This window comes from Ixodes scapularis, unplaced genomic scaffold, assembly GCF_016920785.2.
Source record: "Ixodes scapularis isolate PalLabHiFi unplaced genomic scaffold, ASM1692078v2 PGA_scaffold9__187_contigs__length_104089568, whole genome shotgun sequence".
NCBI classification, from domain to species: domain Eukaryota; kingdom Metazoa; phylum Arthropoda; class Arachnida; order Ixodida; family Ixodidae; genus Ixodes; species Ixodes scapularis.
In genome coordinates this window covers 46,993,782-47,020,553 of record NW_024609884.1, presented here as the reverse complement: position 1 = coordinate 47,020,553, position 26,772 = coordinate 46,993,782, and the positions used below count along the sequence as shown (strand labels likewise).

At 43.2% G+C, this 26,772-nt stretch overlaps 1 protein-coding gene across 1 annotated transcript in view; it reads right to left on the bottom strand.

Moving 5' to 3' along the window:
- LOC8053396 (hemicentin-2) overlaps positions 1-26,772 on the bottom strand; it is a 300,603-nt gene that overhangs the window by 131,078 nt on the left and 142,753 nt on the right. The window contains exons 4-5 of the mRNA XM_040504191.2: positions 16,252-16,452; positions 1,340-1,636 (exon numbers count right to left, since the gene is read on the bottom strand). Coding sequence (XP_040360125.1) covers positions 1,340-1,636; positions 16,252-16,452 — 498 coding nt within the window. The remainder of the gene's footprint in view (positions 1-1,339; positions 1,637-16,251; positions 16,453-26,772) is intronic.

The window sequence follows — 26,772 nt, the reverse complement described above, 5'->3', positions numbered from 1 at the left end:
CAGGCAAAACGTGTGTCTAAATAGAAGAAAAAAGCTTGTCATTTTTTGATCGCGCAAGGAATTCATTAACTTTTTTGTAGAGGTAGATAATAAAACATTACGTCAAGTGGATTGTGTGCGAGATTTGGGCGCGTTTGTTCATTCTGCGCGCCTTTAGGTTTATTGAACATTTCTCAAATTTGATCAGTTCATGCTTGCGACCTTTAGGTTTCTTTTCGAGAAGAACCCGCGATTTCAATGAGTCGTCGTGTCTTGTTAGGTTCCATATCTATATTGTTCGTTCAAAACTTGAGTTCGGCTCCGTGGTCTGGAACTCTCTGAGTGTGGCATGCTCGGAGAGGTTAGAGCATGTTCAGAGGAGGCTGGCACGCATTGTGCACAACCGTTATTATGGTCGCCGGGTTCGTTTTTTTAGTCAGGAGTTAATGTTACACATGATGAATTTGCAGGCATTAGTAGCTCGGCAAAATTTTCGAGACTGTATTTTTACACAAAACCGTACGTGGAACATTAAATTGTTCCGAACTTGTGTATCTGCTCTCTTTATTTGTTCCACGCGTGAGAAATCGCAACCCTAACACGTTCTATGCGCATGACCTATGTTTACTTTCCCCCCTCTTGCGCACTGGAAGTAGTTTTAATACACTTAGCGCACACTTAGCGCGGAGGTTGGTATCTTCGATAATGAACGCTCATCTAAGAATTCCCTAAACATACAGCTTTATTAAGGCTGATGTTTTTTTTTCTTTGTGTGTTTGTGTTATTTTGTTGCTTTGGTGTGTTTTAAGAGTGTATTTGCATGTGCCAGCATTTAGGCTTCGGCTGTTTATGGACACAAGAAATAAAGATTAAATAACTCTCAGACTTATTCGAGGGTATCACTGATGCCTATCCTCTATATTCTCTACATGACTCAACAAATGAAAGTGGAAGCCAAGCTAATCGTCTCATAATTTTTGTAATTGCCACATTGCGATATTTCTCCCTTCCTTTCAGTGTCAAATTTGCTCAATGAACTTATACCCTTATGTCAATAATATGGGACCAATCGATTATTTTTGCTGCATGCCCAATGACAATGTTGGCCAAGAGCCAGAGAAGGCCCAGGAAGTCATCCGTTCGTCGTGTTCTCTCAGTAAAGGGTCTCCGCAGAGTGGTGTAGTCATACTATGTAGTTCTTACTTGTATTTCTTAAAAAGAGAAAAAGGCTATTAAGAAGTTAGTTTCCGCTGCGCCTCCAGAAAAGGGAAGATCTCAACTACGTTCCCCGTTGCTTAGGTGCCTTGCAGCGGCACGGCAAACGCGGGACCGCGACCGGCTTTCTAGGGGGAAGACTCACAGTAGATGCGCATGACCCAGACGTCTTCGGCCACGGCGCCGGGCAGCAGCGGGTTCTGGGCGCGGCACATGAGCTGCAGGCCGTTGTCGGTGCTGGTGGGCGTGAAGTTGACCACCGACGTGCTCTCGTTGCCGTCCGCCGACACGTGGTTGAAGGTCTGGTTCAGCTGGACGCCGTTGCGCCACCACGTGATGGCCGCAGGTGGCCTCGAGCCCACCGCCTCGCACACGATCTCCACCGGAATCTCGGCAGAGAGGGGTGTGTCGCCGCGCCGCACCACCGCCAGCAGGGGGCGCACTGCACGAGTCGGGTAATGCACCACAAAGGGTCTTTCTTACTTGGGTATCAGCCAGAAAAGATCCTTTAAACGCTCGGCAAGTCAACTGGGCCAAACGCCCCTCGATACCATGCTTATTATGCACGATGTCGAAAGGCTAGTTTAGACACTTGCGACTGCTTACGACCGAGTGCGCTACGACTCCCTGTGATTTCTTACGACAAGAGTGTTGCTATATATAGGCTCCCGCAGGGAGCAGAGTTGTGCCTTCATCCACCTTGAAATCTAAAGTTATGCGCGAAAGCCACCCTTCACGCATACAAAGCCGTGCTCCGACGAATTCGGCCGGTGTCTTGCGCTCGTTCTTTCCGTTCTCATTTCGGCGACCATATCGCAATTGATATAAACTTGCAGGAAATATTTCGTCGAGGTGTTTAGAAATTGCGCCAGGCGACACGGTACGCAAAGAAACTTTCAAGTATACTTTTTCCCGACAAATTCAGCTTGATGAAAAAGCACTCCCGTGCATCGTTTAGGCCTGCCGATGCCAATTAATTATCACAAAGTTTTTATTACAGTATCCACACTAATTCCGCCTGCAGGCATCTAATGTAGTTATTGTAACATCGAGGCCCCAGCGTAGGTTGAATGACAGCTAATTTTCTGCTTAGCGTTTACAAGGGACTGTGAATCGGATATATGTAAGTAAGTTGCTGGTCATCTATTAAAAACAAGTTTAATGCTAAAAAACCAGTATTAAAAAAAACAAAAAACATTTGGTTTTCATTTCATCTTTTGAGGAAGAGGCAAAATTATAAACATTTAGAAACAAGCTATCCCACCAGCCCAAAGGAAAACATACCTTATGTAATAAATTAGCTCGGATCCATGATTTCATGATCGAATGGCACCGGAAGAGAAAAAGAAGCCAGTTTGTGTGACCGCTTTCTTTATGCGGTTATTGTGTTTTTCGTGTTTGTGTTCATAAGCTAACAACTTCGGGCGCTAGAAGTAAAAGTGTTCTTGGCTCTTTATTACACACATTTTTGCATCGATACGACGACGGACTTCAGGGAAATGGATGATATACGGCCTCATACAAAAGCAAAAAATATATGCACAGTTAGCTAGTGGCTAGTTAGCGGCTAGCGGGTAACGGAGCTGCGGAGCGACCGTAGCGGAGGCTTTCCTGCACAGCACTGGATTTGTGTTTATCACGTGATCGTATTCGGCGAATAGCGGCGTGGCGGCGCGTGGAAAACAGACGCGCCACTCTGACTCTGTCTAGAAACTCTAGACATTTGTAGAGTTCCTGGATATGCTCCCACGAAGGGGAAGCAGAGTTGCGCATTTGTTTTCCCCGCGCCGCCACGTCGCTATTCGCCGAGATCGATCACGTGAGGAGCAAAGCATTCAGCACCGTGCAGGAAAGCCACCGCTACGGTCGCTCCGCCGACGTTGCACGCGCCCCGGCGTATGTTGCCATGTATAGGGGGCCCAGACCCAGTCAAGCAGCTTCTAGCAGCTTTTTGTTTGGGGACCCCTCCAGTACTTCTGGAAAAATAAAGTTTATTGTATTGTATGTATGTTCCCCTGATTTCGCCTCCTCCTCCTCCTTTTTTGTTTTCCATGCGCGGCGGCGCCCCCGGCGCCGCTATTCGACAAATTCAGTCACGTGACAAGCAAAGCATCCAGGACCGTGCAGAAAAGCCTGCGCTACGGCAACCCGCCTAGGCTGAATGCGCAACTCTGCTACCATAGGTAGCTACATACAGGAACTCTAGACAATAGAAACACCCTGGCGCCATGTATCGGGCAGCCGTGGAACACTTGCGATTTCAGAGGTTTTTTTGCGCATCATTCCTTCACTTTTGGCATGAGAAATCTTTTGTCAATGTTATAAACGCCAATTTCTTATAGAGAGTACGTAAATTTGATCTCGCAATACTGCAAGAGCTTCGCTCTAGTGAAATGCAGTTCCAGGGCCACGTCATAGATGGCGCCAGCGTGCTCGTGTTCTCTCGTCGTAAGATATCTCAAGAGGTCATAATGCACTCGGTTGTAAGTCAGTCGTTATTATTACTATTATCATTACCTTTCTTTGCCATACTAGAAAGTTTTTTTTCAAGTCGTTCCCAAATTGTATCTGTTGGGAATTTTCAGAGCGCACGGGTGATGATTAAGGCCGGTGTTCCGCAGGGATCTGTATTATCCCCTTTGCTTTTTAACCTGTTTGTGAACAGCATGTCAGCCAGAGTGACTAGTTGTAGTATTTTTCAGTATGCAGACGACACCGCACTTGTATCCCGCCACTTGAATTATTGTCATGCTGTACGGCTTCTGCAGGATGACGCTCTGCGAATTATGGACAGGTTTGATGAGAATTTAATCACAATCAACTCGTCGAAAACAAAATTAGTCTGTTTTAGAAATCCCCTAAAAAATGTCGTCCTTGATTGTCCAGTGACTTTGCACAACTCAAGGTGCTCTAACTGTGACTGTTTTCCACTGGAATATGTAGATCAGGTGAAGTATTTGGGTATTTTATTTGATTCAGATATGTCTTGGAATTCTCACCTGTCGTACATTTGTGGTAAACTTCGTAGCATAAGCTGTTTACTTTTTAGTCACAGAGTGTTTATGCCGTTTTTTGTAAGGAAATCAGTCGCGCATGCCCTTGGTTACAGTATACTAAGGTATGGTATCACGTTATTTGGAAACTGTTCGGATTTGTGGCAAACAAAAATTGACCGTATTTTGAGGGCCATTTTGAAGAGCGTCGGGTATCATCTGGATTTTTCTTCCGGTGTGAATGTGTTTGAATCTCTGCGGATGCCGAACTTCTCTTCCATTTTTGTGCAGTGTGTGGTACTCCGCCACTTCTGGAGTAACGATTTCAGGGCTCCTTTTGTAGGCCACAGGAACCTTCGCCACATATCGCGTTTTATAATACCTCGTTGTACTACACGTTACGGGAAAAGAGTTAGATCATATTATGTGCCTTTCATCTTCAACAACCTTCCAGAGCACGTCATCAAAGCCAGCACGAAGAAACAATTAAAAAACATGTTAAATAATTTAGCCGTATAACGTTGCTTTCGCTCCAGTGTTTCCTGCGTCCTACGACTTTTGTTTTGTTGTGTGCTTTTCTTGTATAAAACGCTCAGTGTTTCGTCGCTCGACTTGCCGGGTCATGTCCCACAAGCCTCCTATGGCTTTGACAGACCCGTATTTGTATTGCGTTACTGGTTTCCTGTTGAATAAAAATTATTATTATTATTATTATTATTATTATTTACTTTTGTAGATAACATGCACTTCCAATTAAAAACATTTCTCCGCTGCAATCATAAACCCTCGCGATTTCGTTCAAGGTTTTTAGCGCATCGAAAAAGTAAGTAGCGTTCGCGGATAAGTTCCACGCGAATGTTGACTATTGAGTCGCAAATGAGCAGTTGGGTTCCCTCAGCCATTAGTCGCGTCTTGACGGCATTTTATGAGACTGATAATTTTTATGGTTCGTGCACCGCGATAATCATGTTAAGGCCATAGAATGGCCTGTCGACAACGATGACCTGTCCATGAAAAGATTTTTGAATACGACAAGTGTCAGACCATAGTGACCATAAAAGATTTACCGAGAAACCGTGAAATTTGTAGACTAAACCCAGTGTGCGATAAAATATTGTGTAAAAGGGTAAGAATATTTAATGAATGGCGACAAGAGCGTTCATAATGCAGTGGGCCGTCTCTGGTCACACACGATTTGGTGGAGAAAGTGAAAGAAAAAATATAGAAAACCGACGCTTTACAACGTCTGATCTTGCCAACACATATCCCTGAAGTTTAGAAATTCCTACTGCATGAAATGATTGCAAAACACTTTCGCAGCACAAATTGTTTTCATAATGGATGTTAAAGATGCCGACTGAAGACTCGGGCGGCAGACTTCCACGACGAGGGTATCCAAAAACGTGTGCCACTATACAAACAAATGCCTAAACATGAAAGGGGATTCCACCGAAAGAAAGATTAAGGTATGCAGAATTCTTGGAAAATAAAACATTCTATGAACAACGTTGCATAATTTTCTTATTTGAAAATGAAACTCATGTACTGAACGCGCTTCGTGCCGTTACTCTCTTTGTAGCGCGACGGAAACCGCTGAGGCCCTTATTTTTCGTATTAGAGCCTCGTATCAGCAGAACGGCCGTCGTTTGCGGAACAGCACCAAGAAAAAGGAGTTTGCCTGAACCCACAGAAGTCATGCGCAACCGCGTGCCACCGTACGCGGCGATTTACAAATCTTAATCCTTTGATAATGAAGCTTACCCAGAATAGAAAGAAGAAGAAACGTATTCTCGATACCATTTGCAGCGTATAGCGAACGACTCGGGAGCGAACTCGAAGGAAGCGTTTCAATTTAAATGACGACGCTCTGCGGAGAGCCTCTGGTAGCATTGGATTTGTCCGGAACCTTGCTCAACATGTGAAGCTTTGGGCTGCGATGGGGACCGTCGTTACTTCTATTTACGGATTTGCCTCATGATACAAGAAATAATGGCTCCTATCGACAAGCGCGCTTTTGCTGCTATGCAACGAACGGTGAAGTCAGTGTGCATGCAAAAATGTTTCACCAGCTGAAAGAAACCAATCCAGAAATGAAAAGCTTTGAGGCAATAATCAAAAAACAAATAGTAAAGCATAAAGGATGAAATAAAGGCACTGAAGATAGATTATAACGTTCTCGGATGGTTAATTTGTTCACTAACGGCAAATTATGTCATTTCATCCCTCTACTGGCGGGCCACAAGTCTCTGTTTTCGGATCACATTTATTATAAAAACATTTATCAACGACATTGTTGCAAATATTTCTTCTTAAATACGCCAGTACGCTAATGATTGCGTCAGGTATGGTGCGTTGAAGGACCTAGGCGACTGTGTGGCTCTCCATCTGGACATCGATAGCGTAGAGAACTTGCGTTCTAAGTGGAGGATGGATCTGAATGTTTCAAAATATATTTTTGTGCGATTCACCAAAAATCGAAACCCTTTCATGGGTGTGTAAAATATTAATAACATAGATATTAGTTCCCCATTGCACGTAAAATATTTAGGTGTCAACTTCCCCCACAATCTCGCCTGGAACCAGCGTATAGCTTATATGACAGCTAAGGGAAACCGAATGTTAGGCTTCATCAAATGCAACTTCAGAGATTGCCTTCGGGAGGTTTAAAATATTTCGTACCTCACCAATATTAGACCCATTCTTGAGTATGCTTCCTAACTTTATAATCATTACCAGCAGTACTTAATAAACAACATAGAAACAATTTAAAAGAAATCTACCAGATTTTGTTTAAGTTTCTAGAGGTGGTATCAGGGTGTGACTGCCCTGACTTCTGAACTCAAGCGAAAGCTTCTGCAATCTTTCGACAATGCTTCCGCCTAAAACGTCTACACACAATCTTCAATGAACAATGCGGTATCGATAAAACTATTCTCACTACAACCGCACCTAATTTCTCGCAAACGAAATCACAAAAAAAAAACAACGTCACGCCGCTTTTTTATTTAAAGCTGACATTTTCAAAAAAACTCGCTCTTTCCATGCGCTGGAAGAGTAAACAGAAAATATAGTCTCACAAAAGAAAATACTTTCTTTTTTCAAATTCTTGCTGAGCCTCCATCTCCATATATATTCGATTTGGTGGTTCTTTTATTTAGTGCATGGCCATATGTTATAGCGTACACCGTTTTCCACGTTCTGTGTTCGAGGTAGGCGGTGCATGCTTTCTTTGATGAGTTGTGACGTCATTCACTTGTTTGCTCCTCCCCCACTATAATGCCCTATGGGCGCTGTGGGGTACCTTCACTAAATGAACTATTGAAATGAATATTACATCGAATACTCTAATGCTGGCATTAAATTTTATGATGTTAGCTTATCTGAAGTAGGTAGAAACCGTTCGGAAAGAAACCTGCTAGGAAGCCTCGCAATAGCAAATGAAATGTTGCTAGAAATTTAGGTAACCTCGAAAAGACAAACTATCCGAGCGAAACAAGGGCTTCTGTTCTAGTGTTTACCAAAAAGTCTTTTTTTTTTTTTTTTTTAAAGGAATTGTTATGAAACGTCGGAGTTAAATAGCATTGAAGGAGCGCGTACGTATTCGAGTAACCTTCTTCCTAGTATGTCACTCTAAACAAAAGCCCGTGCGTCTACTTTCCCGCACTACACTGGGAGAGCCAATCACCGCAACTTACAGAGGCAGCTCAGTGAATGACAATGCCCAAACATAATCTTAGACCAAAAAATGCGGTCTGAGTTGTGACATTAAGCAATGCAAGCGTGACGTTTTGCATTGCTTAATGTCACAACTCAGACTGAGTTTTTTGGTCTAAACATATGTTTCGGCATCGTCATTCACTGATCTGCCTCCGTAAGTTGCGGTGATTGGTTCTCCCAGTGTAGTGCGGGAAAGTACACGCACGGGCTTTTTTTAGAGCTTATACACTTTTAGAAATAGGAGGTGTATATGTACACTGCTTGTCCCATGTGTAAATGCCCAAAACTACATTTGGACGTTCAGTCCACCGACGTCGAGCTAGCAATACCAACTTTTACGAGCGGCTTGATAGCTGTTGGATATAACGTATTAAATAGTTAACGTATGTACGTATCAAAGTCTAGAAAAAAAGAAAACACGGAGGGTCTTCAGCAGGGCAAAAAAAAAACCTCGACTGTCTTACTGTAGCCTTTAATACGCACATTAGCTATTTTAATAAGTTGAATTGGTCGACTATCAAGCCGCTCTGGAAAGCATGGTATCTTCGGTTCGACGCGTCTGTGGACTGAACGTCGAATTGTTGTTTTCGGGATTTGCATATGGGACAAGGGGTCTACCCCTATACACCCCCTATTTCTTAGAGTGTAGCTGCAACTCTAAGACACGCGTCGGTACAATCAATATTTCACCAACGCTAAAATGTGGGTACTATTAAGCATCGAAAGCGCTTATCCTTTACCCAAATGCCCCTTAACCTTTGAATGAAATACATAGTTTTCCGGGGAACACGAGTTCAAAGAATTACGTGCTAAGTTGTTTGATAAGTCTGAAGTTTCGGTGTCCCTTTCCCTTCCCTCCTGATGCCTTAGAGACAAAACGGTCGCGCCAAATAAAAGCGATCCTCGTTGCACGATGACCACATGACGCTCGTACGCCTCTGTGACCACGGGCACAAAGATAAATCCCCAGGCAATTAAAAAAGCAACAGATTTGTACTCGACATCTTGACAGTGCAATTTTCCGCATGGTTAATGGTCTTCGGTTCATCGTGAATCATGTCCGCCCCGTCGTCCCATCGTGTTAATCCTTGCGTGAATCAGTTCGACGTCCTCAGTTGCTGTTACAAAATTCAACCATAACGAGAAAATGAATATTCAAGTGGCTGTTTAATCAGCGAGAAAGGTACACCGTCACCGACAGCTTAAGATCGATGTGGCTTTTTTGTTCACGCGTTTTGCTCACTCGTGTGTCATTGGGTGTTCTTAACGGGTAAAGCAGAAATCTCATTGGCTGCGGAGGGTTAAGAAGATGCCCAAAACTCGCCAGGCCCTTCGTTTCTTCAGGTGCCAGCGACTATACAAGCGTTCTCGTAACTTAAGAAATGATCAAGGATTTTACATTAACGGGGGCTCGATGTGCAATCAAAAACAAGACAAAGCGAGAAAAAAAAAAAAAAAAAAAACGGTATCACATAAATCTAACGTCGGACTTCTATCACCTCTGGTGGCTCAAAACAAATCTCCAGGGGTAGATCGATTCCTTAAGGGGGTCGAAACTTATTGATCGGAAACAAAACACTCATATCTCCTTTTTTAACAGCTATAGGTTGTGTTTCAGAGGGCCAGACAGGGATGATTAGATTATGATTGCAACGAGTACTGCAAAACTGGACACCCCGTGTATATATAAAAAAAGATAGGCTTAAAAAAAATTGTTTTCGATATTTGCAAGGAGCGAAAGTATGCAGGCGAGCTGGTTAGGAAATATCATAATTTAATTCCTGAGACAAGGAGAAATAAAATAACTGACAAAACGACAGAAAACCTCAAGCTGTCGTCTTGTCCGTTATTTTATTTCTTCTTGTTTCAGTGTTTAGATTATGATCTATCGAGGCCTCTTCTCCACGCTTTCCAGATTTCCGGAGAAGTTTAAAGAGATTAAACTTATATACTCCCCCCCCCCCCCCCTTAGCAGTGCCGCAATTCTTAACGGTTGCAAAAAGAGAACGAAAATTACTGAAGTTTTCACGTGAATTTTTGCGTAAAAGGGGCCCATGATGTTAAGCGCTGCCGTTGGTGAACGAAACTATAGTATGTTGCCGCAATAAGTCAGTCGAAAAATAAAGATTCGGAAGAATGTGTTGAACCCAAGGGGTAACCGAGGGTGAATGTTCTAAGCCAAAATCTGAATATGCAAAACAAAAAAAAAATAGATATATGTATAATCTGATAAAAGAAAAAGAGGCGTCACTCGCCAAATAGTAGTTGTTTTTAAACCCTCGGCGATTATTTTAATAAGGAACCGATATAACTTACTTTTAGGAAGCAACAGTAGTTGTATTTTCAAAATAACGTTTTCTGCTGTTGCTGCATAATGGCGTCTACGTTCCCGCAAAGCTCTTGGGAGAACCAATCGCTGCGGTCTACGGCGGGAGATCGGAGAGCGATAAGGCTGAAACACACATGATTATAGGCCCTAAAATAAAGTCTGCGCTGTGACACCGAGCCTAGCGTAATCACGTACGAAATTCCGTGGTTGGTGCTACAGTGTACACGGTATATTCAAGGTTTAAGCATATTTTCACTCGCCGAACTCCCTCGATAAATTGCAGCGATTTTCTCCACTACCAGTTTTCTGGGAAAGTCGACGCACCAGATTTCTGAGACGAGAGAATAAACTATAGCCAATGAGAGCTTTAAAAAACGTAGTTCGTGGCGTGTCCCGAGAATTGGGAACAACGTTGCAAGAGGTTAACATGTGCCACCACTTCTTACCAATAACATCAGACTTGGAATTTATTATGCTATGTTTAATTCCCTCATTACTCATTGCCATCTGGTTTGGTCAACGACAACGAAAACAAACCTAATTAAAAAAAAATGTTTTATGTTGCACATGTCCTGTATGATTATCATTCAGAACTTTGATTGTCTAGGTACAAAGTAATTCGCATCGAAAACATGTATGAATATCGTCTAATTCTGAACCCTGAGACAAGGAAAAATGAAATAACGGACAAGACGACACGAAGAGTTTGTGTCGTTTTGTTCGTTATTTTATTTCTCCTCGTCTCAGGGTTTAGACGTAGCCTCCTCTATACTCACAAAGCCTGGCAGTTCGATCACGGAGCCATAGAGTGCCCGGTCGCAGACCTAGAGCGCGAGGATCTGGTAGCACAGACCATTTCCCGAGGAGTCTGGTACTCAGCGCACAGCTTTTGCAGCGGCGAGGACCCGAAACATGGTTTTCAAACCCGACGAGAAAAGAAGCGGTAGGCCGAGGAACGCGAGGAGCACGAGCGGATATTCCATCGCTCGGGGCAAGTCTGTTTCGGCGTCTCGCCTCAGCGGGACGCCGGGTACATGACTCTTGTCTGCCGCTCTACCTTTTCACTTTCGGCGGCCACGTCACGTGACGATCTGCCTGGCTTTGTCAGTATAGAGGAGGCTATGGTTTAGATTATGATGTTTCCTAACCAGCTCGCATGTATACTTTAGCTCCTTGCGATGAATATCATCTACTTTATTCCATTCGGTTTTCGCCTACAGAATGTATAAATTTCCTATATTCGACTTCTGAAACACCGAATTACGAGAGCATCATCAATATACTCGTCGCCCGGAGAAATAGCTGGTCTCTCGACCCTGCAACAAATAATTTTTTTACGATCTCTCCATTACAACATCCCGACAGTTTTAAATAAATTTATTTTTAATGAGAGGCGTATATCTGATTCCAAGAGCCGATTTACGCCCACATTTCATCTAGGCTGTTCAATGTTTCTGATAGATGTTTTTTTGTATTGATGTTTTATATGCAGGTAATATTATAATCTAAATCTTTAGACAAGAATAAATAAAATAACCGACAAAACGACACAAAATCTCAAGCTGTTGTATTGTCTGTTTCTTTATTTCTCGTTGTCTCAGTGTTTAGATTATAATATTTCGAGATCTCTTCACCAAGCTCTGCAGCTTCCAGAAAAGATTAAAGAGATTAAACTTATATAGTCACCCCCCCTCCCCCTCCTCCTCCTCCTCCCCCCCCCCCCCCCCCCCCCGCACCATAGCACCTTGCCGCGGATGATTATCATCACCGTTTCCTCACCGCTAGTTTTGCGCCTGCTGCGCGAGTGGTCACTTTGGTGCAGCCCCAGGTTTCCTTTCTGTTTCAAGTCGTTCTAAAATTGACTGACTTGGTGATTTTTGATGACGCTCAGTAAATTTCTAATTGGAACCATATGTCTATTTTCATTAATTAAAAAAGTTATTTAAAATTGGTTAATTACCCGAGTTATCGTGAAGATTAGCCGCCTACATAACGTCCCCCGGGACTATAACTTACCTGCACAAACCGCATTAGTGTACCTTTTATGTTTTTTTTTTTTTGTAATAAATATTTTCGAATGCAAAGAAAACACCCTGAATATTTATTAGTTTTTCCAAGGTTGTGTACGCTAATTTTATTGGTGCATAATTTGTAACAAGATGTTTCTAGTTTCTATTTTTATTTTGCATTTCAAATCTGCCGGGTTTTTTTTGTTTTTTTTCTTAGCAGACTTCTAGATCGCGTCAAGCTGCTTTTAGCAGCTTTTTTGTCTGGGAGACCCCTCCAGCTCTAGCGCTTGTTTTCCTCTGCAGGAAAAGGGCCTTGGTTGCAAGCGTGCGGTTCAACGCTTTCTAGATAACAAAGCAGTAGCTCTAAATTTTCTACGTCGCCTAGTGGAGGCCAATGCGGGTTCCAGTTAATTAATTAACTGGAACCCGCATTGGGTTCCAGTTAATCTTAGTATCGTAGCGCAGTCAACGAGATTGCTGTATTGGTCGACAAGTACGACGCAGAACGAATCACGTAATAAGCACTGTGAAGATAATAAGCAATTGCCTTACACATGTTAACCTCCGAGTGACTATATAAAAGCAGATTTTGAAGTGTACAAACTATTTGAAAACACTTTAAAAAAAGTCACATACAAGGCAACTTGTTCACTTTCAAAACGTAACTGAAATGTTGTATTAAAAAAAGGCTTCCAGAAAAGAAAAAAAAAGGTACCACCTTTAGTGTTTACTCATTAGCTTTTTTCCTTTCCTTTGTGCGAAGCGCTGCGATTGGTCAAACCACTGATACGTTTGGTACATTTCATGCATGAAGTGCTCTTGATTGGTTAAGCGAATTGGCCAATACCAAAAAAGATGCTACGGTATTCAACGAAATATTTATGGGAACGTAACGCCTTAAAAGATACAAAACAACAACAATAAGTCGTGAATGAGTGGTCGCTTTAATCGTTATTGAGACAAGGGGGAATAAAATGTGTATGCCATGATGGCGTCACCCAATCTGCGGATAACCTGAGGATATAGATTAGTTGTAAGTAGTCTGAAAACCTGATCGAGGGACTCTGCAGTCTAAAAATGTCCCCAATGTGTACAATTTTCTACAAAGAAGTAAGATAAGCAGTCATCGCTATGTATGTTAAAAAGCAGCGGGGCGGAAAAAAAAGCGATGATTTAAATTGCGTTTTAAATCATGATTCAAACCGTGATTAAAATCAGACCGGTTTTACTATGATGATTTAAATCAAACCTTTTCCGCAAAAGCAATAAAAAGAAAATATTTTTTTATTTACTTCGTCTGTCATTTGGTGCTCTGTATGTGCATTTTTTTATATATAAATCAATGAATTATTACGTCAGGAAGATTCAGAACAGGTTGAACACGATCACAAAGCGGCAGTCCCCTGAGAAACTTGGAACGTTGAGCTTTCTTTCTACCATCCACTTCATTCGTCAGTTACGTAACCTCCTACCGCAAGTAAATAAGGATGTGAAAAAAGGTAACTGTAGAAAAGTAATGACCTAAAGCAAGAAGATCAGAACGCAAAAAAACCCCTAATAAAGCTGTTTCACTAACTAAAAAAAAAAAGGAAGATTAAACTCTTTTTGTTCTACTGTAGAAGTATTTAGTCAATAAAAAGATGTAAAACTGTACTCTAAATGCACAGTAATTATTTCTTCCGCATTGTTTTCAGTGATCGGACAAATTGATCAATCAATGTCATGTTTAACAATGCATCTAGAGATTAAGAAGCACTATTTTATAGCTACATTGATCTAAATAAAATAAATCTGATTTAAGTGAAATAAACCTTATTTAAATCGAATACAGCGGAGCTTTTTTACTAACTAAAAATATGAAGCTGCTTTTGTTCTACTATGTCGGGGCTTACTCACTAACAATTTGTTAATTAAACAGTACATTGAATTTACAGTAATGCTTCCGTATTGTTTTCAGTGATCGGGCGAATTGATCAATACATGTCATGTTTAACAATACATCTAAAGATTAAGAAGCACTATTTTATAGCTACATTGATCTAAATAAAGTAACTATGATTTAAGTGAAATAAACCTTATTTAAATCGAATACAGCTGAGCTTTTTTACTAAGAAAAAAAATCAAGCTGCTTTTGCTCTACTATGTCGGGGCTTACTCACTAACAATTTGTTAATTAAACAGTACATTGAATTTACAGTAATGCTTCCGTATTGTTTTCAGTGATCGGGCGAATTGATCAATACATGTCATGTTTAACAATACATCTAAAGATTAAGAAGCACTATTTTATAGCTACATTGATCTAAATAAAGTAACTATGATTTAAGTGAAATAAACCTTATTTAAATCGAATACAGCTGAGCTTTTTTACTAAGAAAAAAAATCAAGCTGTTTTTGCTCTACTATGTCGGGGCTTACTCACTAACAATTTGTTAATTAAACAGTACATTGAATTTACAGTAATGATTCCGTATTGTTTTCAGTGATCGAACGAATTCATAAATAAATCTGCCATGTATAAAAGCTACGGCTAGTAATTACAAAGTATGTAGTAACTACAATGATTTAAATTAAATTGGCGTGATATAAATCAAACAAATCTGATTTATATTATTAAAAAAGAAAATCACGACTTTTTTCCACCCTGAAAGGCAGGGCGTATGATAAAGCCGAAATCCAACAACAACAACTTGTTCACCGAAAAATTAAATTCCAACCCAGGTTCACGAAGGGGAAAAAAAAAAAAAAAAAAAGAGGGAAGGATGGAAGAGCTCACTAGGACTGTTTTACTTCGAAATGTAGCCGTGAATGCGGCCCGCGGTGATTTTGAGCCCATAGAGTTATTATAATGTACGCTAGAGGTTCAACTGGCGCTAGTGTTTATGCGACTTCCGTGACGCAAATTGAAGCAGGCAGCAACCAGTCTACTTTTGCGGTGCGCCTGTGCATTCCTATGGGAAAACGCGCGTGCATTGTGTCTCCTCGACGGAAAATAACACGGAACGCTTTGGTTAGTTGGGTCGTACCGAATAGTATGTACCTTGATTAACATTGTAAAAGTGTAACTGCTTTAGTTAGCGCATTTTTCGTCATCAGTGAACGATGTTTAACTTCGCTACATTTCAGTCCCAAGCATGTGTTCCGCAGCAGGTGTGTAAAAACAAGCGACGACTCAAAGCAAATTTACAATTGAAAGGAATATAGAGTGTGTTCAAGATTCACCAGCATTCCGGTGACGCTTATATATTGCTAGTATGCCAGTCCTCGCACTATATGAAAATGACCCCGTCGTGCATGAGCGGATAAACACATTCAAGAATAAAGATTAAAGTACGTGGGCGATGAAAGGTGTCTCTTCGTAATGCTTTCACTGCCGGGCAGCTTTTATCGGGCACTTGTTCTCAAAGATTTCGAGCGTGCGTTTGATGTTTTCAACGCAGAACAAACATCTTCGCACATCTTCACGAGCAGAAAGAATAAAGCGGTACTTACTTATTTAAAATCAGAATATATTACGTGGCCTTCAATTTATTTTGATCGTCCATGCACGGTTAGTTACTGATTCCGTGTTACTGCGTAGGTCTTGCCGTCTCCCTTAATTTCCAGAAGTCCTTCGTTCGTATGGCACGTATATTTCTCATGCTGAAAAGCGCCGACGTCGTGTTCGCGCTAACAATGTCCGACAGTGCACATAAATACACGTATAGAGCCGTTAAGGCACCGTTTTTAATGCGATGAATTTGAAAGATAAACGCCGTAACTGACCAATTATTTCATCGGCCTGACTGTGAAATGTTACAAGCTACCTAGTACGTACGAATTATTCGGGATATTTGCTCTTATGATCGAGCGCAGAGAGAAAAGGCACTCACTTTTTCCCGTAGAAATGCATTACCGGAAGTCAATTTTGGACTGGTTGCTGTCTGCTTCAATTTGCGTCAGCGCACTAGCGCCACTTGAACCTCTAGCGTACATTATGATAACTCTATGGTTGAGCCAAGCGACTTACGGATCATTTCCAGCTTGACCGCGGACACGACGGGAGCCGAGATGTTGTTGGACACCTGGCAGGAGAACGTCGACAGGAGGTCGGAGCGGTACAGCCTCGGGATGACTGCGTCGCTGCGGATGTTTCCACGGGCAGAGGCGCGGCTCGTGTTGGCGATCACCTCGCCATTTCTGAACCACGTAATGGACGGGTTGGGCTCCCCTGCGCGAAATAAATAACAGGGAAGGTTAAACGGATCTCGACAGTGCACATCCCAATCCCAGCTCATTTTTTTTGTTTGTTTTTACGTAGGACACGTTATGTTCACAAAAATTATATCGAGCGCCTACTTTCCTGCAAGGCACTCGAGACAACCAATGGCTGCAGCATACGGAGGGTGCTGGGTGAATAGTGAAGCTCAAAATATCTTTAGCACTAAACAAATGCATATGTATACTATATCTATTGATATGTACAATATACGCGGTAATAATAATAACTATTATTTGTTATTCCGTGCCTCAGACGACCGAAGTTTCGATATGAGGAACGTTCGTGAACACTGTGACGCTGGGCATGGTGAAATGTTATGAGCAGCGTCCCAGCGCATTAAAAAAAAATTTTTAGCATCTTCATTTGCCTAGCATTCTCCGTAGACTTCAGAAGCATGTGGCTCTCTCATGTGCTTTGCAGGAAAGTATACGCTCCAAATTTCTTGTGGTGTATACGTGGGAGGACTACACTTGGTTTCAACCTTAAGTCCAGACGCACCCGACGCTACGAGCTGTTGGGGCCAATCAGACGGCGGCTAAAGCTCACCATCGTGGTGTTCGTCATGTTGCTGTACATGTTATATCATCGCCTAACCAATCATATACAAGAAAGGCCTAGTGATTGCGCTTTTGACGCTGCATGATTGGCCCTACTGGGTCGTAGCGTTGGCTGCGTCTGGACTTAAGCTGAAACTAGGTATAGGCACGCTCAAGATTTACGAAAAATGCTCACATGTCCCGCCGAATTTGGTGGACGAAGACCCAACCTTTAAATTTAGCGGCTTTCGTTGACATGGTACATTTCGAACTTTAGTGATCATTGCGATAGTGTCACCGACGCAGCCGGTTCCCTCTTGTGTGCCCGCCTCCCTCCCACTGGCTGGTACAAGCAATGATGTGACCGCAACATCAATCAATGGCGTTCTCGTCAACATGTCGCGGTATCCGTCTGGATACAAAAATGACTGCACCGAGATTTTACGACCGAAAACCGCATTCTATACGTATGACGATTTCTTTTTTTCAGAATTACCGAACTACTGCTAATTTTTAACATGGGAGTGACCACAATCCCAGTCAAGTCAATATATTTCGTAGTTTGACGGTTGTCGGTAAAGGGGAGCTGGAGAGGTTGTTAAAAAAAAGAAAACGAGTTAGGGGTGAATTCTAAAGTATTGTTATCCAGTGAATCTGAATATCACGTTCTTTTTTTTTTTTGAAGATGTAACTAAACACGAGAAAACACGAAAAACCTCCGACCAGTCGTTACGCCATAAAAGCATCTTCGGGCCGCCAAGCGCGTGTCGCTCGTGCGGGCAGCGCATGAAATAGCAAGCTTGCCAGGCATATTTCCCCGCACTGACACCAGTTGTGGCGTCTTTTTCTAACCTTTTTGACAATAGCGAGAGTGCGCGTGCATAGCTTTAATAGACGCTTAATATGCGCGAAAGCGGAGATTCCGAAAACTCTGGATATGACGTCATGCTTCGGGTAGGAGGGGCTTCAGCCGTTTAGTTTAAAATGATTTTCTGTGGTCTCCGTGCACCAAATGGAAGAATAATCTCGATATTCGGGATCCTGGAGGACAAACGAAGACGATTAAAGTAGTTTTCCTTAAATACAAAACCGCTTCAGTTTCCGTTTGAGCTCGAACACGATATTGATACTACTGACATTTGGAAAGACACAAGGAAAAGAAATACGGTACAATTCTTGTGGATATGGCAATAATTGTAGTTTATTTAGTTATTGAGCGACTGAGCTCTCGAGTGAATAGAAAAGTTTACCCGCAGACTCCCGGACCCTGAATTTTTAAAAATCCTCCACTGCAATAACATTCGACTGCCGTCATCGTTGGTCAGAATGCAACTTTGTGCTCTCCATGCTTTGATATGGGGAGCGTGCGACACCTGAAGAGGGCGCGTCGCACCACCTTGGCAGGTGGTTGGCAGCGCCAGCAACGACAGCGTCCGCATTACGACGCATAGTGAAGTGTTGCCAGCTCCCACCTCTTCTAATGGGCCCGCTGCGTGTTGGCCGTGTCCGCACCTTCTCGCGGCCGTGTTTGTCAACCTCGGTCTGGAGCACGGTGTAAGATACACTCTTTAGATGAGGACACGGCGGGGCTGAACGCGCGGCGCGAGGAATCAGATAGTGTTCGTTCGACCGGCATCCGAAAGGCTGCATTCTTCCGCGGCCACCGTGCCCGCGGCTGACAGTGTCACCGGCAGCAAAACGGCGAAACTGTGTGAGAGCGAAAAAATTTTCTCGTTGCCATGACACCCCGGTACACCGTGATCTTTCTGGACGAGCGACAACCTCGCTGGAGCTATGCGTCTGTGGAGCATGAGGCGGCACGAGCCGTTTTTGCCGTGCCCACGGGTCGACGAGTCATCTGCCGGCGTCGCTTGAAACCATAGTGAGAGAGAGAAAGAGATAGAGTGAAAAGAGAACTTTATCTGCACTGTGCGAGGAGCGCGCTGTCCTCACCTGAAGAGTATTATCTTACACCGTGGTCTGGAGTAAAGGTTTCGCACCTGGACATTCGAAGAGCTAGCCGTGTCCAGCGTTGCTCTGTATGTGTTCTCAGGTTATTCGACCCACAGGAGTTGTTCGGGGCTCGGGTTCAATCGTGTGTCCCGCAGTTGTAAGCGGAAACGACGGAAACGCACCTCCATGTTTTTCGTTTATCTCCGCTGGAGATAAATGTACAAATCGCTTGTGTATCGACGGTTTGAAACTCACTACGGGACCACATTCAACAATGCCAGTGATTGATAAAATCTACATGAGATGTATTTTTGGCTTCTAGTATTATCAGATTAATCAGATTTATTTCTCTCCGATCGCTGGCCGATTGAGTACGCAGCACGTACTGGGATTCAGATGATCGCAGCTGTATTCACCAGCGCGTGTTCCCAATTTTCAGGTGTTGTGTAAAAAAAAGTTAGCACCAACTGTGGCTTCGAACGTTGTGTATAGTGCTGTGCTAAGGTAAGGTGACATTGGTAAGAAACTAAGTTGGCTGCCATACATGATGCCAATGCGAAAGGCTTTTATTAGAAGCCGCATCATGGCGCCACTACCTTTACGCACCCTGTGGCACGCTTCCAATAGCCGCATGTAATTCGTCTGCCTCATAAGGATGTCAGATATCTTCGCTACAGAGGCGCAATTCGGCCCGAGGAAGACAATGAAATTAATGGCTCTCAAACCTTAATCTGTGTGTGGATGGTTGATACGAATATATTAATTAAAAAAAGCTTAATTTTAATTAAAAAATATACTTAGTTATTGTTTCTTTGGTAAACATGTGGACACCGCATCAACTGCACCCAGAGGGTCAATTTATGCAATGAGCGTTCAGGTCACATGTTTTATATTTTTGTTAGTATTATATGCATATATACACCGCAGCAACATATTTCGCAGATATACAGGGTGTCCCAAAAAGACTTTTACAGCATTTATGACTAATATCTTGGAAAAAAAAGAGGTAGAAAGATGCGGTATGCAGTAATATGTTAAGGAACGCGTAAACGTTTGTTCAAGTAACCTAACATGGCGTTTTATGAGTTTGCAGGATGCGGGAATGTTCTGTTTTCTGATGCGCACATGCTCAGCCGGACCGGGGCGGAAGTGGAGTATCGACTAGATCACCTACGTGCTACTGATGGATCACATATTGAAGTTTGCTAAATGACTACAATAACACATTATGTGTTCCTTAATGGTTTACTACAATCCACACATTTAGAATTCTTTTTGTTTACAAGACATTAGTAATTAAAACATTAAAGGCCTCTTTGGGACACCCTGCAAAAAAAGGGAGGGCCTCGAGACGTCGAACTTTACGGGAGTTCGCCGGATACTTGTGTGCTCCTATCTCTTGTTTCGTGTTCCTCGGTCTCGGGTTTTTGGAAAAATAAAAATTCCCCAACACGCTCGTTCTTTGTTTTGTTTATTCAGGGTATTATACTTAGATTTCACTGCTGCTATTTTATATTAGATTGCACTGCCGTTATTTTCACTGCAACATCAGTACCTACAAACTTGTAGTTTGCTCGTGACCACAAATGGTAGAGTAATGCGGTGTGGTATGAACCATTGCAGAATCACATTAGCGCAAACCTTGCTTTCAAGTACAAATAAAATTGAAGACCATATATCTACGCGTCTGCATGTACGTAAGGAAAGGTGGCACAGCAGTCGTTCCTCTACACGTAGTAGGTCCGCGCTTTTGAGCCTTTACCCCGTTCAAAGTTCCCCTATAAAGGTGATGCTGCGCGGTAAAGCTCTAAAACAATAAAATTCGGCTCTTTTTGACCAAGGTTTTGTTGTCTATGTTCTCGTACACAGGCCCTTAAGAATATTGCTTGATGTTAATTTCGGCGTTTTTGCCAGATTTTGAGACGTTATTTGCATGTCAGCCTCATTTTGCGATGTGCATTTTGGGGCATTTTACGAAGTCCATACGAATAATTTCTGATACCACTTAATCGAAAGCGTGTTATGTTCAGACGTTCCGTACTTTTTTTTATAATATATCGAAATAATAAATTTTAGCTTGGGATTCTCATAAAATAAATTTTAAAAAAGTTATCACGAGCTGAATGAGTCAGTGTAAAAATTGCTTAGATGCAAAATACCACGTGAAATCTATTCCATTCATAAGCCTCGTGCTTGCCATTTTTTTATACGCGTGAGAAGTTTATATGCGCTGTTTATATTTTGATTGATGTGTATTTCCAAGGACATGCCTTAGATATACAAAAAATATCGACACCAGAACCCAAATCCATGATTGCGTCAACTAAATAAAACAACCTTTCTCGTCTCCAGCAGGTCGTGAGGCAGTGGAAGTGTCTCGCCCGCGTCACTATTGGAAACAGCCATTAGTTTCGACACCGGTAAAGCTTGATCCCACGAGAAGCATCCACTCGCTACGCGTTGCGTAGATGGAAGCGCGACACCGTAGTGGCAGTGTTGGCGGTAAAAACGCGTTGCAAGTAACGGCGTTACCGGTAACGCGTTACTTTTTTCTGTAACGCAGTAACGTACTTGTTACATTTTCAAGATAGTAGCGGGTAACGTACTTATATCTTAAATTACTTCTTTCATGCAACGTGTAACGTAGTTACGTTACTCGTTTCTTCTGCTTCCTAAGACTTGAAAAAAAAATGACACTTCAATTTTTTTCGTGTTTTTAAACGCAGTCATGCGAATGTTTTGTTTTTTTGCGTTTTTCTTTGCGTTCTTTTCTCCTGCGTATTTACGTGAAGCTGTAAAAAAGATAAAGTAATTATGTTTAGTTTCTTTACGAACATAATGTTTCTTGAAGTATGGCGCTTATGCATACCCGTGCTGTCAAAACAGTAAAACGTGTTAATTCATAAATGAAAAAGTAACGCAAAAGTAATGTGCGTTACGTTTTATGCGTAACGGTAGTGGTTACGCGTTCCTTTTATTTTGAGGTAACGTAGCTAGGTAACGCATTCCTTTCATTCGCAAGTAACGAGTAACGTATTTCGTTTCTCCTTTCGGCAACGCCCTCAACACTGCACCATACCCAGAGAGGAAAAATAGCCCTCCATAAATAAAGCCTGCCGACGGACCAAACTGCACGAACCTTGTTTCGATGCAGAACGAATGTTACCAAGCTCCGTGTCGCAGCCACAAAACATTATTTTCACACTTTGAAAAGAGGGTGAAACAGGACCAAAACCTGGCGGACACTGGGCAGCCAACAGGCTTCAATCGATGGACACTTACATGAGGGACAGAATCTCCTATTATACGCATGCCGCGGCCGAGAGCGCACATGAACGAAACGAAAACAAAAGAGGCAGACCAAAGCAGCGGCGCAGTCGTATAATACGAGTCGTTCATTTTTCTTCCACTTGGCTCCCTATTCTCGATAGTCTGCCGTATAATTGAACAACAACACGTAGGCGGGTCACGATCAGCTTCGATGGAAGAAGAAGGGAATGGCGTTCACGCCATAAATCCCGAACTCTGTTTTTCTTGGAGCTCGGGTGCCGAGCCCCGCTTCGCTTAATTCCGCATTTGGACTCGTCTCACCCCGTTTTCGCTTTGGCCCTCTCCAGTTTCGTTTTGTGCGAGCCTCCTTTCTTGCCGTTCATTTGTCGGACAGGAGCCGCATGATCCCCGGATTTAGCGGTCGCTGCGTAGAGGAGAGAGGCATTTTTTGCCTGTCTACTTGGACTTGCGCGCGACAGGAGGCGACGTCGTTCTATATGCCTTGTTTGAAGTCGCGCGACTGAGACCTCGGTTTGAGCTGTGCACTCGCCGACGTGCAGAATTGTCTCCAGTTCCATTTCGTGTCTGCTTAACTTAATTGAAAGTACCGACGCGAGTGTTTACAGGTGCAAGCAATTACCAGAAAGGATAATTGGCGAATTTTATATGGCCGAAGGTCGCTTTAAGCGCACTTTGAATAGTCGCCGAGAGGTACCAAACCTCAACAAGGTAATTAATCTCTTGGCTGACCCAAATGCAACCAAATACGCTGGCTTCAAATGTAAAAAAAGCTGCAGCAGCAACGGGGAGTAACGGAACTCACATTAGACGACACAACGTAGTGATTAGTCAGGTTTGTACGCGTTAGCAAAAACAAGGAGTCGATTCAATGGTGGATAAATTTGAATCGTGTATAGGGGAATATTCACCGGGCGCCATATTTAAGGGCGCCGTTTAGAGCCCATGCTCCGATGGAGCTCACATCGATAGGGTGCTAAGACCGGGAATCGGGTCTAGACCGGCAATATGAAAGCATGAAGCTGCTCTGCACAAACTCGGAGCTTGCAATGATAAGCGCATCGGTTATTACCCTGTTTTAACATTTAACCGCTTCCGTGCAAGACTGAGGTAAGTAGATGTACCAAAATACAGGGTGTTCGTTTTTTTAGGATTTACAGATTTGTTTTAAAACAGACGCGAATGCTACACTATTGCGGTCTGTGTAGGTGAGTTATACGGCCAGGGGGACCTAATTTGGGGGGCTGATCGTCAAGATAAGTAGAATAATTAACAAATTTGTTAATAGACCCTTTCCGAAATTCAGTCTGGCCACTCTGATCAGTATCATCATCTGTGGAACGTCATCTGTGCCATACCAATGGCGGCCTTCTAGTGACTGATAAAGGAAGACGTTGAAGATGCTCCTAAGCGGATGATGTGAGGCCTGCACATTCGGGGGGTCAGTACGACGCGACGTAGGAATGGAACACAAGAGCAACGCAAGCGTTTATTTCTAATAACTTAGATTCAGTCAATCTGTGGGCGGCACACAATCGGCTTAAATCACTTTGGTGTGTGGAATTTTCTCGAGGCATCTGAGTGGGTTTAAGCTTTGTTCTGAATTCAGGTTCTTGGTCACCATCTAACTGAAAATGATCGCGAAAGAACTCACAATGAAGAATTCCTTGCGTGCTGTTGACTTGCGAAAGTGACGGTGCCGATACAAGCTCATTTCCGTTATTGATATGGCAAAACCTAAACTGCTTTACGAACCACCAGATGGCACTGAATTTCGGAAAGGGTCTATTCACACTTTAATTAGTGTTATAAATGAACACACGGTGGGCCAAGTAGAAGCTTGATGAGGGTCATCGAAAACCCCTAAATCGGTCATTTTTCGAAAAATTCATTTTAGCGCGTGTTAAGCGCAGTTGTTCACTCAAGTTACCATTTGTGCCAGATGCACAAGGCTGGCGGTGAGGAAATGGGGGTGATAAGAGACCGGAAAACCACGAGGCCGCGTGATCGCCCCGGTAGCCCTGCTCCTGCCGCACGAGTCGCAACTTTAGCGCTCCACCTTTTTTTCCGATGTGCTCAAAGTCTTTCTAAGACTGACTGACTTAGTGGTTTTCGATAACGCTTAGCAAGTTTCTAATGGGAACCATATGGTTATTTCCACTAATTGACAAAATAATTAACGTATTTTTGTTAATTAGCCAACTTATCGTGACGATCAGTCCCCTATGTTATGTACCCCCTGGCTGTATAACTCACCTGCACAAACCGCATTAGTTTAGCTTTTATGGGCTTTTCAATCAAGTATGCAAAGCTTAAAAAAATAGAAAAAAACTATAGTAATGGTGACTATACAGTCAGTAAGGGGTTAAGAGTTAAGGGGAAATACCTCCCACCCCTCTCCACATTAGCGGAGCGAACACTGGAGAGGAGGTCGCCTTCTCACCAGCATACACTCTGCTAAGGTGGAAAATGGAAAGAGGATTTTACCCTGAATTCTTAACCGGTCACGGGTACTACATTTATTAATGAAAAAAAAAATGTAGCTATGCCTACTACAGGGCACAAAAAGCAATGAAGCGTTTCCTCGACTACAACGACAAGCCACTGCACCCAGATAATTCGATCTCTTGCTACGCCTATAACACAGGTCCGTAACAGTAGTGTACTGACAAAGCACCGCACAGTGTGGGCCTAGCTGAGGCAGGCCGTGAACGTCGCCATGATGGGGCGCGCGACCCGGATGCGAAAGAAGGCCGTATACCCTTGTGAACGGTTTTCCCTCGTCCTCCTCGGGTGGTTTGCCACCGGCACACCCTTCGGGAACAATTTTACTTGATATTAGAGAGTTTTAGTAATAGGTATAGGAGCAAACGCAGACCCCATACGTTAACGTTAACGTTGCGTCCTCCACACTGCGCATGCGCCATACGTACGTACTGCGGCGAGCCTTGTGTGCGTACGCTCGCTATCGATTTTTGCGAACGTAAGTACGTAGCGGTCCCCTGCGTGCCATCTCGTTGCTCTCGTCGCGCACGGGAGAGCGCGAGACTAGTCCAGTTTGAAAAATGGCGGCGGTGAGCAAACCAGCGGAAGTGCGACGGGCATTGTACGGGTTCGCTTTACCATTGAAGATGACATCAACCTCCTCAAAGAAGTCAACGCGACGAACCCTTTCGAGCACCCACAAAGATGGGTGTCGATAGCCAAGAACGTTGGCGACGCCGTCGAACCCCAAAAGGTGTTTACCGTGCGGTCGGTACAAAAAAAAAAAAAAAAAAAAAAAAGACAGAACACGTACACAACAGGCACGCGGAAACACGCACTTTCGTAACAAAGCGAGGAGAATCGGGGCTTTGGATTGGCTTGACCGAATACCCGCCTTGGATTGTTGGAAGCAGTTTACAGGAGCACATCTAGATGGCGCTAAAAGTCTTTACGTATGCGTTCTTCTTCCGCTGTACTAAAAGTGCGTATTCGACGCGCTCCGTAACGTTTCGTCGACGCAACGTTAACGCTAACGTAGGGGGTTTGCGTTTGCCCCTATACGTACTACTAAAACTCTCTATTAATGCAAATAATGCAAAGCTGCAGGCGAGCTGGAGAGAGTGGTGGGCACGGCACGCATCGTGACATGTCTACAAACCCATTTTCTTTTGCCTGTCTGCCAGTTGCTTCTCGCCGTCAACGGATACTGCTTCAACGCTTCAAGCACAGCTCCGTCATCCACCCCACTCGAGGATGACAACCTTATCTGCACCGCCTGGTCACGGGAAACATGTGAAGTGACGCATACAACGCCACCGTACATCAGCGAGTAGATTGGTCCCATTCCTGAAGCACCGTCGACAGCAGCGCCACGGGAACCCATATATGACTTGCACGGACGCCTAGGTGCCAGTAATGCACACGGCACGCATCGTGACATGTTTACAAACCCGTTTTCTTTGGCCTGTCTGCAGGTAAGCCATGAAACGGCTTCTGTCTGTAGTGACAAACGTTGCCTTAATGCCGTGTCATGCCACCACAAGTTGTTTTTGCTGATGAAATATTGTTTTCGTGCTGTTCATGAGTTCATGAGGCGGTTGTTAGTTTTGAGTGGTGACGTAGAGCAAAATCCGGGACCAAACCAAAGTCCCGACGATAAACTTAATATGATCATGGAAGTTCAGAAAGATCAAGGGAATGTTCTGAATGATATTAAACGCGATCAACGGTCGATCCAGAAAAGTGTCAGCGAAACTTGCGAAAACTTTAACAAACTCGAAGAAAGGTTAAGCCAATTAGAGTCACAAATAAATTGTGTTACTGCGGTACAGGAAACAGTTAAAAAAAAAAACCTTATTAGAACCGTCACTGGCCTAAGACAAAAAGTTGATGACTTGGAAAAAGGTCTAGACGGAATAACCTGATCATATTTGGCCTGGAAGAGACTGAAAACGAGAGCGCTGGTGAACTTGTTGAAACTGTTAAATCAACCGTGTTTGACAAGATA